The sequence below is a fragment of the Pieris napi genome, chromosome 1, assembly GCF_905475465.1.
Source record: "Pieris napi chromosome 1, ilPieNapi1.2, whole genome shotgun sequence".
NCBI lineage: Eukaryota > Metazoa > Arthropoda > Insecta > Lepidoptera > Pieridae > Pieris > Pieris napi.
Genome location: NC_062234.1, coordinates 14,111,361 through 14,135,164, shown reverse-complemented (window position 1 = coordinate 14,135,164; position 23,804 = coordinate 14,111,361). Strand labels below are relative to the sequence as shown.

Sequence of the window (23,804 nt, the reverse complement as noted above, 5' to 3'; positions counted from 1 at the left end):
TAGATTCTGATCGAATTCCAATCGACTACCACGAAAAGAGTGATCGACTAAGATTGAGTCCTTGTGTTTCAGTGCTCACTTCAAAAAAGTATAAAAGTGACAAAACATTCTTTAACTGTTTGTTTATGAATAAGGACCGTGATTTCTATCCGGTCTTTAGATACCCGTAAAGTAAAACCAAGACTAATACTACACTTCTCATTTAAGTCTTTAAACATTGTGTATGTTTTTCTAAGTCTTAAAACAGATACATTTTTGTAGATCTTAAAACAGACAAAATTTTTGTAAGTCCTACAACAGACACATTTTTATAAGACTTAAAGAGACACATTCTTGTATGATTCTAGTAACGCTAATCTTCAAACTTCTATTTATTTAAATTTATTTATGCTCTCGAAACATCACACATGTAAAAACAAGAACAATCAGATACTTATGAAAACATCTTACAGAAAGCATTTACATGTGTGAAAATGACATGAGAACTTAAAAAGACACGCTAACAAGGTACAATCGAGTAGCCTGCAATATCGCAGCTCATTCCCGAGAGAAGTTTTGTATCGAAGAAGTCGCATGGGTCCGCCAAGTACCCGCGATTATACAATGTAAATACATAATTATGTAGGAATAAAGAAAATAATAATAATGGAAAGGTTCCTAAAACGACCCAGCGAAAGTTTTCTAAGGAGTCTGAAAATGTCCACCGATTTTTACGACCATTAAACACAAAAGTAAGTCCGGCGTGTAAAAGGGTTATCTGTGATCAGTGTACTGAAGTGATTTTAGCAAGCAATTCCGTATCAACTTCAGCAGATCATCTGTTATAAGAGATAGCAACAATAAGACAAATTTTCAGCCAGTTAAATCTTACCTCCTATACATTCTCATATCCCCCTCCTCAGCGAAGAGCTGCCAACCAATCTCTCCTCCTACACCTTCAAATGCAGCCTGAATCTGTTCCGTGGATATCCTGTCGATCTAAATTAAAATATTTATTAATATCACCTACATATTTATTAGGCTATATATAAGCCGAAGGAATGGGCTGGTCACATTTGTGATGGCAGATGGGTCAAAGACACCCTTACTTGGAATAGCCCAGTGGAAAGAAGAAAGAGAGGGCGCCCACCAGAAACTTGGGAAGATGTAATAAAAGGGATAGCGAGGTAGAATTGGAAAATTGTCTCGAGAAATAGAGAGAAATTTAAAAACTTGGAGGAGACCTTCACTCCGTCGGAGGTCGAGTACTAGTGTAAAACATAATAACATGGACTTAGTGTAGTTTACTGTAGTGTAGTACTCGACTAATGGATATTTTTTATTTATTTATATATATGAGCTAGCAGTTAAGGGATCGTACTCGAGCTATTGGAGTCCTAGAGATCCCAAAGGATGATTTTTATGTAGACAGCATCGTGAGGACATCGGCATGTCTTGGTCCAATAAACGACATCAGGCATAGTGTTTAAAATATAGCCTAAAGAAAAATTATTCATTAAAAGGTGAAGAAATCAATCCTTGAAGTGCACTTGAATAAATAATAATAAATAATGCAAGTGCTTTTTTATTATAAAATACAAAGTCTTTTCTCTCACTAATAAAAGGCTTCGGTAGTAAAAAAGCTTTAAATTAGTTGTTACTGAATAAACTATATTCCGTTTAAAATAAACATTTGTGAATCAGACGTAAAACTAGTTTGCCTTGTCCCATTTTTTCAAATATATATCAATCGATAAAATCATTACTTGAATGTTATTATATTAAAATTTTTGTTCAAAATTGCAATTCCCTTGATAAATTAACATTTATTGATCTTTTAATTATTATTGTTACGATACCTTACAAGTTGCAAAGGTCTTCCAGTAAGGTTATCATAATTGAATTAGTTCAAATATATGAATTCCACAAATTGCACGGAAGTTATTGTTCCTTAGGAAAAACCGTTATATATATAAACGTTACAATGTTACAAATTGTAACGTATTCTATAACAAACAACGCGTCACAGTCGTAGAATAGTGACGGATCTGACAAATTGTAAACTTTACAGGGCAGCCATTTCAAAATAATATAATCATGTTAGTTTTTTTTGTCATAACTTTTTAAATCCATATTCTATAATTATGAAAATTGGCATACAAGCAAACAAAAGGGGTTTTTTTTTTTGGAAAGAAAATAAAAACAATAACATTAAATTACACAGATTTCTAGAAAAATTACATGCTTCTATGAGCGTCTATCAAATCCGTCACTTTACAAAAACACATGGATTTTTTTTAACGTAGCGGTAATATTTAGTCAATGTATCCAAGTATAATAAAAAGAGGATTTTGGATTTTTTTTCAAATCCGACATTGTTTTATGAACGTGACGAACTATTTAGTCGTTTTATGCCCGGTTCACATTATTCCAGTAGCAATCCCGCTCTGGACTGGAATGCTACTGGAGTAATGTGTGGGATTAATTTGTCATTAAATAATTCAGTAATCGTAACAACTCATCAAAATTGTCTGATGTCATTCTCATTGCCAATCTGTATTCCAACGAATCTTTTAATTCTAGCCGTTGCAAAAGCATTGCTGAGCCTCTTTTTTCATTTCTTTCGCTTATCCAATTTCTCACCCACTCTTCTTCCACTTCATCAACTACTTCTTCTAACAGTAATAATTGAACAGTTTAAAAAAAAAACTTTTTAATGTCTGGAATAATGAGGACGTCATTCCAGTCCAGCACTGGACTGGAATGACTCGCTGGATTACTGGACCGGAATAATGCGAACCGGTCAAAGAAAATCGCGTGAGTGGTATTTAATGATGTGGTTGGGTTTTTTTCACGAAGGCTCCTATAGGATCAATTGTATATGATATATCTTAGCTATGTAATGGTATTTTGTTCCTAGGTTTGACTTGCTCTAGTGTCAGCCTATGGCGTATAACACCAATAAAGAGTTGGAGACTTTAAATTGTAAATTATTGAGGTATTTGTAATTGTCCCAAATTTTGTTACGGTGACATCATATTAACACAGGTTTTGATTACGCAATGTGAATGTTATCAGATGTTAACAATTAAAACTGTATCATTATTGTAATACGTAAGGCCTTTTGGTTAACCTTTAAACAGCTTCCTCTTACAAATAATACAATAAATACTTCTATTTAAAATATATTAGTATTTTTTTAAATAATTATGTTTTGTGTCCGCGTCGAATCTATTTATTTTATAGCAAATGATTTCGCTGTACAAATAGACTTAATATATCACTTATAAACGATATCTCACTAAATTGCGAAATGTGTCTTTATTTATCATTAAAAAAAACAATTAACGCTACAACCCAACCGCTGTAAGTCAGGACTTCAGATTTAGTTAGCCAAGAGCAGCCTTCTGTGCCTAACACAGGCTCGCCATATCGTCGATGTTTAGGTCTAAGGCAAACTTTTGTTACGGTGACATTTAAACTAGTTTCTCCACGATGTTTCCTGTTCTTAAATACACTCATAGACAGGAATGTCTATTGGTGTGCAGGATTTGGTTCGGCTACCACCTCAGTGAGTCGCAAGCTCAAGCCAACACTGCTCTATTATTATTGCACATTTGGTAGAATCAAAAAAGTTATTTTAAGTCGCAAGAATTTTGAAACGACACATCTAAGAATCTATATAATTATACTGTACACAAATTTTAATCTAGTTTAAATAATATATGAATTGGATAATATCATATTATACTCAAGAAAATATTTTTAAAACCGATAGTTATGCTAATTATATCGCTTACCGCAACATATACAATGGAATTTGTAATCTACATGTATTTTTTATTTTCTATTGAATTTTCGTTTTATCACATATCAAACACACATTAAATACTGAAACAGATATAAACAGTTTATTTATTTAAGACAAACTTTATTCATGTGTATATTTACGTAACTAGATTACAATAATTAATCCGTGGTGCATGTTTAAAACATTTTTAAATAAAAGTAGTGTTACATCTAATCAAACAAAAGTCGTATAAGACTGACAATGTGACGCGACGTGTACGTGAATGTAAGTATGTGAATATGTGTGTGAGTGTGTGAATTGTAATTATTAACGTATTACACGTCTTATTACGTGTATTTTTAACTGAAAATGACGGATTTTGAAATATGTAACCGATATCAATAAGGAAATCAAGTGAGGAAACCGGCGTGCCGTATACCCAAAAAGTTATAAGACAAATGATCATAAAACAGATTCAGAAATCTGAGGCTACATTCTTTTACTTATGGTTTAGGAATCTCTCTCAGGAAACTCATTGGATGGTTACGAGACTTCAATTGATATTATTGTATTATATTTAATATTTTGGGACGCTACTTGTGAGGGAGTCCTTTCTCACCTCCCGTGGACAAACACAAAAGCTGACGCGACCGTAGAGCAGACGGAAAATAATAAACAGGAAAAATATAAGTGTACCCTCTTTGATTTTGTACCTTACTCTTGGGCCTACTAATTAAAGATTTCAGTTGGCGCCTGGTAGATAGTACCGGGACCCCAGAGCTGGTGCATTCCTCGCTCAACGAGTAAGTATCGCAATACAGAGGAGAAATGCTGGCAACATTAAAGATACCACAGGGACCTTATATATAAATAAACTTTTTAAATTTATTTTAGTTTTATATTATTAATACTATTTTAATAGAATTTGCATTGCTATTGTAACTAACCTCTGCCCACAATGGATGCACTGTTAGTCTGTTATCAATGGCCGGCGGTGGCAGTTCCACCTCGTCCCTTGTGACCTCCGTGGGTGAGGACACGCGGGCACACCTCTCTTCCTCCATTTTGTCGAAGCCTGTCTCAACCGCATCATAGAACTCGTCGTCTGGTAGGGTAGAGTGGGGTCCCTCCTGAAAAATACATATTAAGCATTTATTGATGTTGATTTTAGAAACATTATTTAATGTTGTATTAAACCTATTTGTTCGCTATAGAGACTTTTGTTCGTTATAGAGACTTTTCGCTATAGGGAGAAAAGAGAAAAAACACCAAATTTAACTATGTAATTACAATAATTTATATAAATTTCCTACAGGAAATGTAATCTAAGAATAATGGCACACGTGTTCATGCAATTAACAATAACAAAGGCGAGACGGTTGTTTATGACCTTTTTAGAAATTTCGGTACCGGTAAGTTTTGTAATCTGATTATAAAAACAATTACAGTATGTAGTTGATGTCTAAATATGAAAATATTTATTCGTAACAGAGAGTGGCGGTTGCGTTATAAAGAGTGAATTAATTTTTGGTTTTTGTGTTTAACCAACTAAATTATAACTTTTTTTTACGTTACACTGTATATGTATAAAATATTTGATTATTATGTTAAAGTGTTGTTTTCTCTGTGTTATCTAAGCTATTTAAGGTCAGATTTTCTTTCATTTTAAACTATTAAATCGATAATTCAGTTGGTTATTCTTATTTGGTTCGTTATTTGTTTCTTGTAAAGGCTATCTCGCTCTTACAACTTGATTGCTAACATCGATTAAAATATTGATGTCTTACAACAGTCTACTTTGTTTATCATGCTCTTAATGAGGTTTAAGTTTTCATTTAGTTTTGGTTAATATTGTTGTTTTGTTTGTTTAATTTTTTCGTTCGATAGATTGCTTATGGTCTAATATAATTGCTGTGTATGTGTATGTATGTTATATTTGTGATGTCATATTTTCTTGTATTTTTTAAGCATACACATTATTTTAGAAAGTATATAAACAAAAGAAATATTTAAGAATTATATAAATCGAGAACAACCAAAAAATAAACCGATGAACTGGCTTTAATCGATGCAACATGAGTCATGTCAAAGAAAACAATTAATCGTATGCGGGGCGCCGACAACCTACATACGAATAAGGACACTTTGTTAGGAAATAAATTTCACTGATTACGTTAACAATGTCTATTAAAAATACGAGATATATGAGCCTAGGCGGTTTGGATCGATATTAATAATTTGTAAATAAGCCCATATTTTACTTATTTTATTTCTTATTTTAATTAAATAAGGTAAGCAAGAAGTGCAAAAATACCTAAGATATACAGTTATTTATACAAAGCTAATGTTACAAAGTTCGATGTTGACACGATTTGTGTCAGAAAGTTGACGTGATCGTAATGGTACTTTGCAATCGATGGAGATCAGGTTTCAAGGTCATTTTTAGACATCATTTCATTCAAACATTGGAACACTTAACATAATTGATTAATATGATCTTTCGTTTTATATATTGTCACCGAATCTAATTGATCTAGTTTCAAATATACGGATGACTTCATCTATACATATAACAGTGTAATCACATATATTACTCACGGTCACAGACTCGATATTACTCAATGCCCTAGGTTCTAGTTTTATCTAAAGCTATAAGCAGACGCTATACCAAACCATTATTTATTTAATATATATTTTATTTATTAATACTTCGTAGCAAGTATACAGAAATACAGTACAATTAAAATAATTAAACAAAAAGATCATCTGGCGGACTTATCGCTTTCTTATCGATTCCTTCCACACGAAGTGCAAAACTACATAAGACATATAGTTACTTAGACAAAACTGGAACAAAGCAATTAAAACATATGTATATTGTATACAGCGAAAGGGACACTAATATAAAAAAGTGTACATGAATCACGATAATTTCAGATCAGTTAGGGGTACGATGTGGACATATAATGCTTGTACAGTAGAGATTTCAAGAAAGATAAAGAAGTGGCTAAGCGAATGGGACGAGAAGTGAATTCTACCTTAAAAGATTCGTCAAGAAAAACATGAGATAGGAATTTTATAATAAATTCTTAACGTTATTTTGCAAATAAATGCTTACGTTATTTGCGCTGCGACACATATTTACCATTCAGTATTTGCAAGTAATATGACACTGAACAAAAACACGCCATGAGCTATTTAATACCAGGCATCATTGTAATTTCTTTATTACATATGACAAAGAAACAACTTGTAACATAATACGCAAATAGATATTCCGGTCGTGGCATTTAAAAGGAAGATTTAGTTAGGAATGTGGGGCATGGAGTAAATAGCTGAAACTCCTTACAAATATTACCAAGTATTCTCCTTCGTACTACGCCCGTAGCATAGCCTTAAGGTAAGGTAAGCTTTTACCAATTATTCATAACTCTTCTTTTTAATAGATATGGGTATATTATTGTAATATACCCCATATCTGTTATATAGACAATAGACATATATCTCTTAAGATTTTTTAAATCAATATTCTGACAGTAATCTATATGGGAGAAAAGAAGAGAAATTATTGGTAGCCGAAAGGAAAGTACTGCGGAAAAAAAATTGGCGCAATGAAAATGGAGGTTGTAGGGTCAGCAAAATTGGACCCCAACTCAACATCATGTGGGAAGCCAAAGCCAATAAACTCCGCTAGATTGGCCACCTAGAGAGAATAAGAGAGGATCGGGATCGGATGTTTAGCAAGCATATGGCCCCCGTCTGACGTCGTGTAGAGGGTATGGTATGCAGCGCAAAATCGTCAAAGATTGAAGCTAAGACTCACTTTGTTTTATATTATAAGTTATATAGTATTTTAAGATTATTATTATTGTTAATTATGAAATAAAATTGGTAGTACAGTTATTAAACCATAACATAACTATGACCTAACTTATATAGAACTTCTGCATCTGTTATTCCACTGATGTTAAAGAAAGTAAAACAACAGAGAGCGAGCTCCTCATTTGTTTGTTTATAGCACCAGATATCAGACACTGCTCTTAGCCGTAATCTCTTACATCTTTTGTCTATGACCTGTTTTATAATATAAATAAACTAAACTGTTTATTATCGTATCATATGAACTGAGTAAAGCTGTTATTTATAGTTATTATTTATCACATATAAACAATAACGTTAAACGCGTTGCAGGAACAGAGTGTCTGACTCGCTAATTAAATCGATATTGTCACGAAAATAGATTGAGTTAGCAATATGCTTATGCTTATAACCAAAGTAGTAAGAAAATACGGGATTTTATTGCTTTTTGTAACAAAGCAGGGTCATCTGATGTTAAATCATTCCGCCGCCCATACCTAGACACTCACATATCCAGCGGGCTCGCAAGTGCGTTAAGTAATACAATATAAAACAAACTTTTTCGTGGCCATAATAGTAAAAAGCAGTGTTGGCCTAGTGGCTTCAGCGTGCGTCTCTCATACCGGAGGTCGTAGGTTCGATCCCCGGCTGTGCACCAATGGAATTTCTTTCTATGTGCGCGTTTAACATTTGCTCGAACGATGAAGGAAAACATCGTGAGAAAACCGACATGTCTTAGACCCAAAAAGTCGACGGCGTGTGTGAGGCACAGGAGCCTGATCACCTACTTGCCTATTAGATTTAAAAATGATTATAAAACATATTCAGAAATCTGAGGCCAAGACCGAAAGAGGTTGTAGCGCCACTGATTTATTTATTTAGTTAGTTATTAGTAACTAAAAGAAAGCGTGGACTTATATATGTAGTTCGATTATTTTTCCTTAGTATAAATATTATATATACATATAAAAATTAATCACAAAATATTGCTATGCCTCAAACTCAAATACGGCTGGACCAATTTTTTTTTCATCCTTGAACTCTGGAAAGGTTTTTGTAGTGAAAAAGTGGATAAATATAAAAAAAGTTAAATAGTACTTAGGTTTTTATTCCAGAAAAGCGAACAGTTTCTATCCCAATAGCATAGCCAAATGTTCCATATTTTGGTATATAAAAAAGTTAGGTTAAGTAGAAAACATAATATATTACGGTGAAACGGGAGTTCGCATGGGCATCTAGTACAAGAATAAAAATATTTTCTCTTTAGATAGCATTCAGGTGATATGTAGAGCATTTGGTGCACGTAGCGACGTATTTTTAAGGGTGTGGTTTTGACGTCACTGGGGGTGGGTTAACTCGCAGTGGGTGTGACAAGTCGTCATAAAGTTAACCGCACGGAACAAATGTGAAAAGTTGCGGTCGCATTGTTGCTAATTCTTACTTTCACGAAGTACTAGCTCAAAGGAGTTTGTATTAATAGTAATGTTATATATATGTATTAAATTTAATCATTTTTAGGTCTTTCAATTCTTAGTGTTATTTACAAATTGTGAACTACCACTATATAGAACATTTAGCTAAGCTACCCCATAGAAACTGATCGCTTTTCTGGTATAAAAACAGAAGTCCTACTAAATATATTTTTTTTATATTTTTTTTTCTTCATATAAAGTATAAACCTTCCTAAGAGTTCAAGGATAAATAAAAAAATCGAATTGGTCCAGCCGTTCAGTCCAGACTTATCTATTTTTATTTATATAAATTTGTATGTTTGTCATAAAATCAAAAACCTCTCGACCGTGTTATATATTAGCGATTAGAATTCTTCATTATTCTGAATAATAGGCTATATTTATTCGCATAATATAATAAAAAATAAAGGTCCAACGTAGTCAGAAATCGAAACAGGCAAGTTTTTAATAAGACAAAAGAATGGGAAGAATTTTCCGTCCTTATCACTTTCGAATGACTTCACAAATGAATAAACGTAACAAAACATCCTAAATCCATACCACTTTGCCCAAACTCAACAAACTGCACATCAATGCACAAAAACATCATCTGACAGTAGGTATCAATCCACGATAGCGCATGTTTAAAGATAAAATGTATTTACATAGATTTAGCATAAATGATAACAATGTATGAGGTGCCCTCGAACGACAGAATTACTTTATAAATACATAATATTTCTACAAAAACACTTTCAATCCTCCTCCAAATAAAATTGTCTTTAATAGTGTTAGTTTTGGCTTGATAGCGCGATTCTCATCCCTGATGACGTAGTTCGTGGCACTGCACATGTGTGTGGCATGCCATGTACCCAAAAAGATCACCAACGTTCCGATTCGAAAAAACAAATAAACACAAAACAAAATACAGAAAAGACTGTAACCAACGTATATTATAATCATTTTAAAACCTACTATCTACGTGCCTGAAATAACTAACCATCTTACGTAATATATGCCTATTGAACGACACATAAATCACGTCTACCTGAAAAAGATATCACAAAGTCAAGGTCACAAAATAGCTTTGTTCATAGATAAAGAAATTAGCACATCAAAGGCGAATGACGTCACGAATTGTTTCGCCGGAAATGGACCAACAGCTAACGAAGCCGCTAAATTACCAGTTATTAACTTTCTATGCAACCGCTAATATCCTTTCGAATTAAATTTTAACACTTTGTTTATCCTTTGTTTCTTGGTACAATTGCGATCTATTGAAAACGTCCAGTAGTTCAAATATAGAACCTGTCAAATGCATCTATACACTAATAAATGAATAAATAAAATCAGGGGCACTGAGGCCTCAGATTTCTGTATCTGTTTCATGAGCATTTGTGTCTGTCATACATAGGTCACCTGTGCCTGACACATGCCAACTTTTTGGGTCTAAGGCAAGCCGTTCCTCACGATGTTTTTCTTCACCGTTCGAGTGCATTCGCTTAAATCTTAAATAAATAAATTGTAATATTGGTGCTAATCTGAATATCTAATACATATCTAAAAATAATCTGTTATATTAACTAATTTAAACAAATAACCAATGAGATTTGTGCATTCAAAACTTCGCTCTGACATATAAATTTATTTTCACAATAAATCAAATATTTAATTCCTACTTACCATCTACATCACGGTTGACGACTACACACACCCCTGACCTCAAAATAAAGGGATAGCTAACCAAATTATGACTGACGTCATATTATGTCTGACGGGGACTGTCGGAAACTAAACGTTAGGAAAAGAGTTGAATACGACAATACAAACACTTATTTCAGTACCGCTTTTGAAAATTTCGCTGTGTTCGACTTAAGTGTATAAAAGACGAATGCATACTTTAATTTTAAATTCAAATTCAAAATCATTTATTCATGTACACTTATGAACGTCTGTTCTCAAATCAAGGGCGTAGAACGGATGAGAAGAACCGGCAATAAACTCTCCGCCACTGTTATTAATCGCCAAGTTTTTTGTTTTACAAAATTTTTGTAAACAAAAAACTGCAACCATTACACCATATTCCACATAACATCTTCAAGTAATTAATAGTTAATTAATAATAAAAATAGCAAATATTTGTCCTCTATCAGCAGGAGGCATGGTGACATAATAGCACGCACTTACATTCTCGTTAGAACAACACGCACATAGTCGAAATAACTAACATCGCCCCATACACGAATTCAAGTCCGACCAGTCACCACTAAGAGGTAACTGATATAGAGGAAATACTTGTAACGAACAAACTCGTTAGACAAAAGAATCCGACTGTACGAGATCACCCTGTTTGACTTCAGAAACAAAACACAACACAAAGAAGTCGGTCAGTAAAAAAAAGGTCATCCAATTAAACCAAGCTCTGATGCTATATTAACTCATCCACCATGACGAGGGGTGCCCTCAATAACTGTCTTCCCTAATGGCTGACGTAACAGCCAACCCTTTGTTGTCATGCCATCAACTATTACCTTTGTGCGTATCCTTTATCTGTGTGATATAAAGAAAAGTTCGTGTTTTATATGATAATAATCTTTTTCATCAAATAGAAATTATCGATATGTTTAATATTATGGTAACAAATACACTATGTGAGATTTTTTATTATATAATGGAGGAGCGCATGGGCACCTATAAATAATACGAAAGAGCAGTGGCTTAAGCTCTTAATATTAAGATCGTGCGTTCGAATCACTACTTAGACTTTTCTTTCTACATGCGCTATTTACACTTGCTCCTACGGTGAAGGTAAACATCGTGAAGGCACCGGTGTCTTACACCCGAAAGTCGACAACATCAGACAAAGAAGCCTGATCACTGCCAAATAGAGATGATAGAAACGTATGCAAACTGAGGCCAAGACCAAAATATATAGTAGTACTATAGAATGTAAGTTGTTTTATATTTTAAGTAGAATTTTTTAGTAGTTGTCTATAATTGTATGGTATGTATTCTGTACTAAAAAAATAATAATAATATTGCCATTGGATTATTATAACATAATAAAACATAGGTAGCATGTTATTTAAATTCACTGGCCTTTATTAATAATACATATATATACCCCTTTATTTGCACGGAAAGCACATTATCTACGCAATTACATACCTCAAATAAGCATGCAAAAATCAAAATATATTTAAAAACAAATTATGTATAATAACATAATAGGGCTGGCTTATGAACAAACCTATGCCGTGTTGGAGATGCTCATGAGACCTAATATATATGATGATGATGCTTCTGAGAGCACACATTTAATTTACTCACTCGCTCACATGCACCCACACCCTCACACACCTACTCATGCGTGTTGGAAACATTTGAAAAAAAATGTAATTGCGGAATTAACTATTAAGTTTGTTATGGAAGATCTGGGAACCCTGACACAGGTAATTCCCAAATCTTACACATTATAATGAATTGTTGTTAAATGAAAACAAATGTTTGTTTCTTTTTTATATTATGTTTCAATTCCAACACATTTGTGACTCTAAAAGTCATAAATAATCATTTTGTTTATGTACAATCCATTTAACCATATAAAGAGAACATGTATGTCAATATTGACCCCGATAGGAGAACACTATAAATCCTTTATAATCAAGAAATAAATGTAATTCAAAAACAAATCATCGAGCGTTGTATGTAGTAAAGCTAAAGTAAGCACCTCACGCAAGATAAAGCTAGTGAAAGACCGCATAATTGCCGGAAGTCCAATCATAAAGTCATCAGCCAACTCTTGTTAATAAATCTATGCGCCAATATCATTATATAATCGCTAGAGATTTATCAGTATGCAATTTTATATAAAAAACTAGCTGCCCCCGCGAACTTCGTTTCTCCTTAATGTGATTTTACTTAGCATACCTTTTTGGTACATACCAACATGGAACATTTTGCTATGCTACCCCAGAGACTGTTCGGTTTTTCGGAATGAAAACTTTTTAGGTTTTTCCGAGATTTTTCTTTATATAAACCTCAGAGTTCAAGTTATAAGTTCTTAACTAACAAATAAAAATAGGGTTTGATCGTAGAGGGTAGATGAAAATTTAGGGTTGTATTTTAAATGCTGTATGATAAAATAAAATTAAAACAAAAAATTTTGTCTAAAAAATAAAAAATATTTTTTTGGGGTAGACACAAGGGGTGTCACTTAGGGGTTTGAAAGATAGATAGTAGCCAATTCTCAGACTTACTGAATATGCATAAAAAAATTTAAAGGAATCGGTCGAGTTGTTGCGGAGGAGTATGGGAACGAACATTGTGACACGAGATTTTATATATTAGAAAATAAATTCATAAAAAATGTATATATTGGGTAGGTCGTAATTTTTATACTCCTAAGTGGATCCACCCTCCCCCAATTTTTTGAATACATATAAACCTAAAATTGATTTTTTTAATAGCTATATTTTTACTGGCACAATATTTTGGTTTTTATAGGTTTTCAAAGGTTACTTGTACCAGGAGTTGGGCAGTGGGTCACTATAACTTAAATAGCGTTGCCCATGGACGCTATTTAACACCGTCGATCTCCAAGGCCCAATTGCCAAGCATACGATTACGTTGGAAATTAACATACTGAATATATTCTCCTTTGAATTTAAATGAAGGTCGAAATAGACAGCAAATCATAGGAAACCAAGCGGAAGTAATTTCCGAGAAATCGAAAATTGAAGCAACATCAATGTATGCAATGATTACTAACGGCTACCAGTAAATACTACGAGACGTTATAAACATGTCTGATGAAGCGTAAACTTTTAATAAACAAAATATCTTAGTTATGCCTTTAGAACTCGGTTTTAGCATGTATATTAGAGTTGGTTCCCAGGTATGACCTAACCCATGTAATGCAAAGATCCGGATCATCACCTGTTCTCTACACTCTAATCTTGTCGGACATCCGGATATGAGAGTTATAGAAAATAAAGTGCACTTGTACCTGTCCACTAATGTAATTTGAGATATAGTCACATTTGTCGGAATCAGATAACTTATTAAAACTCAAACTCAAAATAACTTTATTCATATAGTTTAACAAGTATTATGAATGTCAACAGAAAAGATGTTACATTCTAATTCTATAATTTATTAAGTAAATATACTACATTTGCAGATTTAAAAACATGATTTACTTATATTACTAGTAACAATATGTTTCTGTATACCTCTCAAGATAAATACTAAATATATAAAACGTACAATTAGAATAACACAAAAACTTATTAACAGCCCGATAATTACAATTGGTGGTTTGAAAATCGCTTCAGGCAAATTATACAATTTCATAATTGTTTTATAATTATGGATTAATTATCATAGTGTTAACTATGATAAAAACACATCGATCGACATAATTCATAAGCTATCGCGGAATATGCTTAAAGGGAGTACATATTAAGATTATCCATAGCGCTCAATCACCTGCATCATGAGCACACCCCACATAGCCTCACGTATATGCCCTCACTTTCACATCACACAGCACAGCCGTAATAAATTTTATTGATTGTTCCTTTCGTAAATATTTGAACCCTTTTGTATATAGGACATTATGTACCTATTCCATCTTATGTATAACATTGCTATATGTTTAGTTTAATATTAATTACGATTTCTTTTGAATATTTCAAGAAGGATGCGAACGGAAACTACGAGTAGTTTCATGTGCAATTATTCACTAGATATAAAATTATGCAAAAAGTATAATAATTATAATGTAAACCTATTATTTTTGTAAAATTTTGTTTAATATACGCAGTCTAAGTTATTTTAATTACTACTATTATATATATATATATATATATATAAGACAATAGTCTGTATTTCAATAGCAAGCAAGAGGCTAAATAAAACTTCTATTTGTTTCTCTGTAAATAAAGAATGCAATTTTATTTATCGAGTGGGTTACACACATACAATCCTTACAAGACTAACACAATCTTACCTGTAAATAAAGAAACGACAATAAAAGTTCATTGTTATCACCTCTCGATATTAAGCTATAACTAAGTATTAAAATAATTTACAAATAAAATTAAAATGCAATTCAACAATCTCAGCATATTTGCTCTTTACATTTTTGACAATGTCAGCTAGCTTGACGTGACACGACGCGGCTCACTCACGAACTAGCAGTGCGCGCGAATATTCAAATTAAAGAGATCATTCTCTTTACATCTCCCTCCTCCAGGATGAGAATTGCTCCAGTAATTCTCATGGTAGCCGTACATATTATTCAGCGTTATCAATCATTTATTCCACCGTCCATTCGAATAAGTTTTGTTATATGGTATAAGCTTGTATTAGTTTTTGTTCTGCCTGTGTTTATTTTGTATATTGTATTCGATATTTTGTCTGTTATTTCAAATGGGCCGATTTTTAAATTGTCCATTTTCTTCCTATTTAATTTGTTTCCGTTTTCAACATATACCAGTTCTCCTATGTTGAATTCCCATTGTGTTCTGCCTTTATCAAATAATTTCTTATTATATGCATGTGATCTAATTGATCTTTCAAGTGCTTGTTGTCTATTTTGAACCCATGTTTCTGTATCTAATGGTTGTCGTAGTTCTTGTGGCAAAATACTGGTGACTTTTCCTTCTAATAGATATACTGGTGCAAAGCCTGTCACTGTGTGCTCGGTTTCATTATACTTATCTATACATTCTCTTGCAATTGACGTCCAGGATTTCTTTTCATTCTTCTGATTTATTTTGCACCTCATTTTGTTAACCAGTGTTTGGTTCAATCTTTCGTTGAGTCCGTTTGAAAATGGTGTATCTACCGCAGTAAATATTAGTTTTACATCATTATCTGTCAAAAATTCTTTGAATTCTTTTGAATTTAATCCTGGATACTGATCTGCTAGTAATATCTCAATGTTTTCCGTCTCCAGAACTTTTTTTACTAACTTGATGAAATCTGAAGCATTTTGCGTTTTTGATGTCAGAATGAACGCAAATCTTGTAAAATGATCAACTAACAAATGTAGGTATTTCTTTGTTGATCTTTGTCCTCCAAAACCACCAATGGTATCTATCGACATTATCTGAAATGGTTTTTCGGCTGGTCCCAGATGTGACATTAATCCGTATTTATCCTGGCCTCTCGATTTATTTTTTATACAGGTTTCACAATTTTTGCATATTCTTTTAATGTTTCTCGTTAAATTCTTTGCTGTATAATAAGGACTGATTTTATTTATCATTTGGTTGATCCCTAAATGACACCATTCGGTGTGTGTTTCCTTTATTAATTTCACACTCGCTTCTTCAGATAATATAATTTTTTCTCTGTTTCGATCTTTTTTGTATAGTATCCCATTTCTTTCGATTATTTTGGTTTTCTTTTCCTTTATTTTCTCGTTTTTCTGCTGATCTGCCTTAATATCATCTATTGTTATCAGATTCACCATTTTTAAAATTTCTTCATCATTATCATTATCTTCCAATACTGGGTTTCTACTGAGACTGTCTGCTTCCGTATTATTCTTCCCCGGAATATATTTGATGTTGAAGTCATATTGTGACAAATAAAAAGTTAATTCACCAAGTTCATCGTCTGTTCTAGCCTTTATGTTGAGGTTTTCTAGTGGTTTGTGATCCGAAAAAAACGGTGAACTTTCTTCCAATCAACCAATATTGCCAGTATTTGATAGCTTCTTTTATTGCCAAGCATTCAAGGTATATTGCCTTCTTTCTTTTTTGTGAATCATTGAGTTTTTTTGAAAAATAACCAACTGGTTTTTCTTTACCATTTTTTTGAATCTGTTTTAATATTGCACCTATACCATTCAACGAGGCATCCGTGTAAATTGTAATAGGCAGGTCTTTATCAAATATTTCGAGTACCGGTTGTGAGCATAATATATTTTTTATATTAGAAAAAGTTTCTTCACATTCTTCTGACCATATAAACTGGGCATCTTTCCTCAATAATTTATGTAGTGGATCCAATAATATCGAACTATTTGGTATGTATTCGTGGTAAAAGTTAATCTTTCCCAGAAACTGTCTAATATTCTTTCGGGTTTTGGGTGTTGGGAAATTTCTTATTGAAATAATGTTATCTTTGAGCGGTTTTACCGTATTATTTCCTATTATATGTCCTAGGTATTTCACTGATGTTGCTGCAAATGTGCATTTTTTAAATTTTAATCTGAATCCTTCTTTTATTATTGCATTGAGTACTTTTTCTATGTGATCTATATGTTCTTCAAACGATTGTGAAAATATTAAGATATCATCAATGTAATTTTCTGTGAAGTCTTTCAAGTTATTATTTCTTAATATATTTGATAAAATTCTCTGGAAAATGGCAGGTGATGTTTTCAATCCAAATGGTAGGCAAGTCCATTGATAATGTCCATCCTGTGTGACAAATCCTGTCTTTTTTCTGTCCTCAATACGTAGTGGTATAGACCAAAACGCGGAATTTATGTCCAGTGTGGTAAAATATTTACAATTTCTTGCTTTAACAATCAAGTCGCTTATCAATGGAAATGGTTGTGCTTGTGGTATGACTATCTTGTTTAGTTCACGAAAATCAATACAGAGTCTCGATTTTGTATTTTCGTCTCTTTTAAATGCCAAGGTAACTGGTGCTGCGAATGGGCTGTATGATTCCTCAATTAAGTTATTTTTTAGTAAATTACCCACCTGTTTTTCTATTTCTATTTTGTCTTCTAATGTGCAACGATATGGTCTTTTGCTACAGTACTTGTCCACCATTAAGTCTATCCGGGCTTCATAATCTGTTACTGTACCTACATCATATTTGTCTTTGGCAAATATAGTATTATAATTCTCTATTAAATTGTGTATTCGGGACTTTTTGATATTGTCCAAGTGATGTAGATTTGTTATGAAGTCATTTTTATTCACATGCTCATTAAAATTGACTTTAATTTCCTCTATCTCTTCAAATGCATTCATAGTATTTATCTCCCTCTTTGTCCTTTGTAAAATTTTTAAATCTTCATTTTGAGCTAATTTAAATTTTTTTATCATATCTAGTCCTATAATGAAATCTTCAAAATCCAGTTTGTCTACAATAAAAACATCAACATATTCTTCTATATCAAAAATCTTTACTTTTATTCTTATTAAACCTTTTGTGTATGTCACACCATTGACAGTTCTTAATAATATTCTATTTGTATCCACAGAATCATTCTGTGTTCTAACTAACCTTTTGTTTATCAGAGACACTTGTGAGCCTGAATCATATATTCCATTTATTTGTATTTTGTCTTCTAATAACATATTTATTTTTATCAATGGTGTGATTACTCGTTTTTTGTCTCTTCGCTTAGATTTACTTCTATAACCGAATTACTTCCAATCCTTTTGTTATCTGCCCCTTCTTTTTTAAACCAACAAGACTGTTCTGGGTGATATCGATTACCCTTATTTAAATACTGACAGGTTTTGCATGGTTTTTTTCCTAAACTGTATTTCTTATTGTCATCTTTTTCTTCCTTTTTTATTTTGAAGTTTTTATTATTTACCAAACTTTCACATTTACTTATTTCATGAAGCAATCTTGTTGAGGTTTCACACTTTTCAGGATCAATTCTGTTTCTAATAAATTCAGGTAAGCCGGCTGCTATAAGTGTGACCAGACTTTTCCCGCCAATATTTTCATCCATATCTAATAATAACTTTTCTTTTCTAATGGCGTATTCCATCGGTGATCCTTCTTTATATTTGTAAAATATGGCATACATTCCCGAACTCCATCCTTTATCGGCAAATGTGTCCAAAAATTTATTTTTCCACTCGGACCATCCAGCCTCGATTTTCAAAGTCTTCAATGTTGCCGAGTGCCAATCTGCACATGTTTTGTCCAAAAATAATCTTAATATTTCTATCTTTGTTGTATCTTCCTCAATCTCAAATCGTTTACATTCATTCTCGAATATTTCTATCCATTGTTTCGCATTTGAGAATTTACATACAAATTTCTCAATCATGAATCTTTCTGATATATTTTTCAAATTTAGTAGACCCTTTTTCTTCTGTGTGGATTCTACAATATCTGTTTGTTTTTTTTCTTCTTTTAAATATAGGTCGTTAAACATTAAATTATTATCTTCATCAAAATAGGCTTGAATCATTTCTTCTGTACATGTCATCCATATTGTTCTTTCTTGACCTCTTTGATTTAAACTTTTTCTCACTCTTTTGTAGGTTTCTGTTTTTGTTAATGCTATGTGACGACTCGCGTATTTATCAATCTCAGACAGTGTATACTTTTTGTCATCTTCTGTTGTAATTGAGGTTTTGGCAATTACACTCGTCTTATTGTCAGTTTGTGATGCTTCAAGCTTAAATGCAAACTGCAATTTTTGTGCCATTATAAACAAGTATTGTCGTTTTATAAGACAATAGTCTGTATTTCAATAGCAAGCAAGAGGCTAAATAAAACTTCTATTTGTTTCTCTGTAAATAAAGAATGCAATTTTATTTATCGAGTGGGTTACACACATACAATCCTTACAAGACTAACACAATCTTACCTGTAAATAAAGAAACGACAATAAAAGTTCATTGTTATCACCTCTCGATATTAAGCTATAACTAAGTATTAAAATAATTTACAAATAAAATTAAAATGCAATTCAACAATCTCAGCATATTTGCTCTTTACATTTTTGACAATGTCAGCTAGCTTGACGTGACACGACGCGGCTCACTCACGAACTAGCAGTGCGCGCGAATATTCAAATTAAAGAGATCATTCTCTTTACATACATATATATATATATATATTTGATATTATCGATTATTGAGTTTTTATTTATTTTATTTACATTTTTTGAATACGATAAACTCGGTAATAAACCTAAAGGCAACGCAACAGGCTTATATATGTCCAGAGAACCCGCGCTAGAAGAGAACTAAGATCAGATAACTGCATACGAAAAAATGTTGTTAAAATCTTCATCATAAAAATAATATTAGAAAACTGTTGATCAAATTCAAGAATCAAAAATATGTAATTCCCCATATAACGCGTTTTCATACAACACTATTTCCGTCCCCAATATACGCGGTATTTCCCCCCTATAACGGGGATATTTCTCAAGTTACATTTCTGTAGTGTGAAATTTATAATGATTTGTTAAGTCCATAATTAGTTTTGCGTACCTTTGCACCTTCAATTGTGTTTTTATAAATAACTTAAATAAATAATTATATAAATTAAATACGTGTTCCTAATTTTTGAATTGTTAAAAAAGCGGTTTTATGAGAATACTAACTACCTACCGCGTTATGGGATTACTGTCATAATTGATATAAATAGGTATGCATCGAATAAATATGTGATTACGCTAGTGCAATGAACCTAACGACCAGTTATTACACGACCTAGGCAATGCGTGTACGGTATCTGTACTCAATTTGTTCGTCCAGCTTTCACGTCACAACACATACGCGAAATTTTCTCAGAAATCCTCATTACTTGTTATTAAGATCAACTTATTAGTATAAAAGTTACCACCAATTAAACCAGGCGAATGAACGCGAGTACCGTAGTCATGTTATATACATTAGATTATATAAGTCGAACAAAAACTACGCGATTGTTACAAAAAAAAACGTTCCGCTTTCTCTTGGTCTTTGAATATAGCAATTTACTTTCAATTTCAATTGCCCGACATCCTTTTGCGCTAGCGATTTTTGATGGCGCTGTTATATAGTTGACGATTAGTTACAGGGTCCAATTAACGCTCCGTTTATGACTTAAGTATGAGTAGTAGTTGCTTTATACATTTAACGCTTCGTTTCTATGTAACTACGCCCTGTCGTTTTTGCTATAAAATAAATAAATCAAGTGCGCTTTCTGTAGATAAATCAACGGCTCGTAGCAATTACGTTTTTATAAAAACAGGGCCGCAAAATTCAGGCTAATTATAGCATATAGTACCTAAGAGAGCTATTCTTAAACGACATATACAGAAGGACATCGAAACACTTCTTTGGAACCGAAGTCTGCGAACGATTGCTGAGAATTACGTAAATAATGTAATAAATTTGCGTTTTTAACCATTACCATTATTGTTAATATAAAATGCAGAGTAGATATAAATACAAGAACTAAATATAGATTTGAAATATTATTCGAAATCTTATGTATACCTTACTGAAGAAATTCCCTAAAAAGGTTTTATCTTATAAATAAAAAACTTGATAGTTTCCAATACCAACGAAAGTGGATCAAACAAACAAGTTTTTATAACTGGTATCATCGCATTAAGACTTTACATTACAATTATAAAAACAGTAATACTTCACGTATTTTATTTAATATTATACTATTAAGTTAGGCTGTAATATGTTTCAGACTAAGCCACTGTTAACTAAGCACTCCTATAAATGGTTGTATAATGAAAAACTGCAACATCAGGGCATGTAGGGAGGGACACAGGTGCAAATTGTAGGTCACGCGTAAACCGGCTACAATCGGATGCCTGCACGTTTATTAATTCGTGTTTATATTCGACATTGAGGGAAAGTTAAGAAAGGCGAAACACTGAAAAGGAAGCCTGGGTGTGACGAAAATTACGTAATTATTCATTCGTTGTTGTATAAGATATAAGTTGTTTTATTAGTATTTTTGTTTAATAATACATAAGAGATTATGGTACACGTATGTAAACTTTTAATACAATTATTTTTATATAGAACAGGGGCAAACGAGCAGGAGGTTCATCTGATGTTAAGTGATGCCGCCGCCTATAAACACTCAATGCCAGAGGGCTAGAGTGTGATGCCGGCCTTTTAAATATTGGCACGCTCTTTTCTTTGAGGACCCAAAGTCGAATTGGTTCGTAAATAATTCAGTACGCAGCTGGTTCCACATAGTGGTGGTGCGGAACGACGGATGTCGAGGTGATACGGGTGGAATTTCGTATTCTGCCTCGACGTCCGTATATGAAACAGCTGAAGGTATTAATCCGAACAATTCTTAACACTCTCCATGATATATGCGGTAGAAGATGCAGAATTCTGCAACTTAGTGAAGGAATGTTATAATTGTCGCATACAATTAATTTACAGCTAAGCTTTGCTGGAATTTCTTATAAGTTTTCGTGTAACATTTTCTTTTATAACGTAACGGGTTTGAGTCTGTATAGGATTATTTTTTATTCAGGAAATATATTAGGGTACTTTTCACAAGTAGTTGTTAATATATTTATACTAGCTGGTGCCCGAGATGTCTGCGCAGGGTAATCATATTCGTCCAAATGATGTAGCGTGAAGGACATAATTTATCTACTTTAAATACCAAACGCGATAAAAGTATCTATTTTCATTTAGGAATCAATTTATTACTACCAAATGTGCATTTGATACAAATTATCATTTTTTATGCAGCCTATGTGTTTGTTATTCTGATGTATAAGCTTTGTTATTGGAAAGTTTCATTAAAATCCAATCAGTAGTTTTTACGTAAAAGAGTAACAAACATCCATTCATACTTACAAACTTTCGCGGTTATAGTAGGATTATTATATACGAATAATATATCTATAGTCGAGTACCAAAGTGTCAGTTAGAAACTACAGTGCAATAGATATCCGATACCATTGACATTTGAGGACAACATGTACTGAATCAGGATTCTTGGATATCGGATGTTTTGAAAATACTCGATACACAGAAATTTACACTTTCTAAGAAAGATTTATTTATAAATTCAACATTTTAGAATTGTGTTGTAAAAATATAATCTACCTCATCATTATTTTCACAGTATCTTTCTAAATTATAGTTGGCCTAGTGGCTTCAGCGTGCGACTCTCATCCCTGAGATCGTAGCTTCGATCCCCGGCTGTGCACCAACGGACTTTCTGTCTATCTGCTCATTTAACTTTTGCGCGAACGGTTACATCGTGAGGAAACCAGACGAAATATGTCGGTGGCGTGCCACCGCCTCCAGCCTCCAGCTGATACATAAATCTGAGGCCCAGAGCTAAATAGGTTGCAGCGCCACTGGTTTTTCTTTTAGTGAATTAATAAAAAACTCATACATGTGGAGCAAGACCACAACAATATACCTACGTTCCTTTAGTATAGACGTACGGTTTGATAAAACAAATACGTTTTAAAATATACACCCGTTAGACGATGTAGATCGACTATGTATGTCAAGTGACGGAGGTATTATATTCTCATCACCCCTTTACAATATAGGCAACTAGGTTCGTCTTACATAGTTTATGTATAACATCAACACAATATACATTTATGTATAACAATAATTATACTAGAGTAAAAAGTGAGCTAAATTTAACTAACCCATAAACTTCAACTAGCCCATAAAAGTCCCATGGAGTGACGATGACCTATAAAGTGCCAGGCTTAAGTTTTAATTTTTTAAATTTCTGAAGCAATAGGAAAGAATCAAAGACAATGTACAACACAACAGGCGAAATGTTTGTACATAAAATAGTCAATAAAAATCTCTATAAGCACACAAAGATGAAGATCTATAGATAACCCTTATCAGTATGACGTTTTATTTACCCACATAAAATTCCGGTGAATTCGGGTGAATCAAATGGATTAGTAACAATGGTTTGTAATCAATTCTATATTTACGAATGAACCGCAACTGAGTCAAGGACGATATGGGATTTCCGGCATCCGA

General features: G+C 32.8%; 1 protein-coding gene across 1 annotated transcript in view; it reads right to left on the bottom strand.

Annotated features, from left to right (window-relative positions):
• The window catches only part of LOC125049131 (ceramide transfer protein), a 44,420-nt gene that overhangs the window by 6,439 nt on the left and 14,177 nt on the right, over nucleotides 1-23,804 (bottom strand). Inside the window, exons 7-8 of the mRNA XM_047648255.1 lie at nucleotides 4,717-4,899; nucleotides 872-978 (exon numbers count right to left, since the gene is read on the bottom strand). Coding sequence (XP_047504211.1) covers nucleotides 872-978; nucleotides 4,717-4,899 — 290 coding nt within the window. The remainder of the gene's footprint in view (nucleotides 1-871; nucleotides 979-4,716; nucleotides 4,900-23,804) is intronic.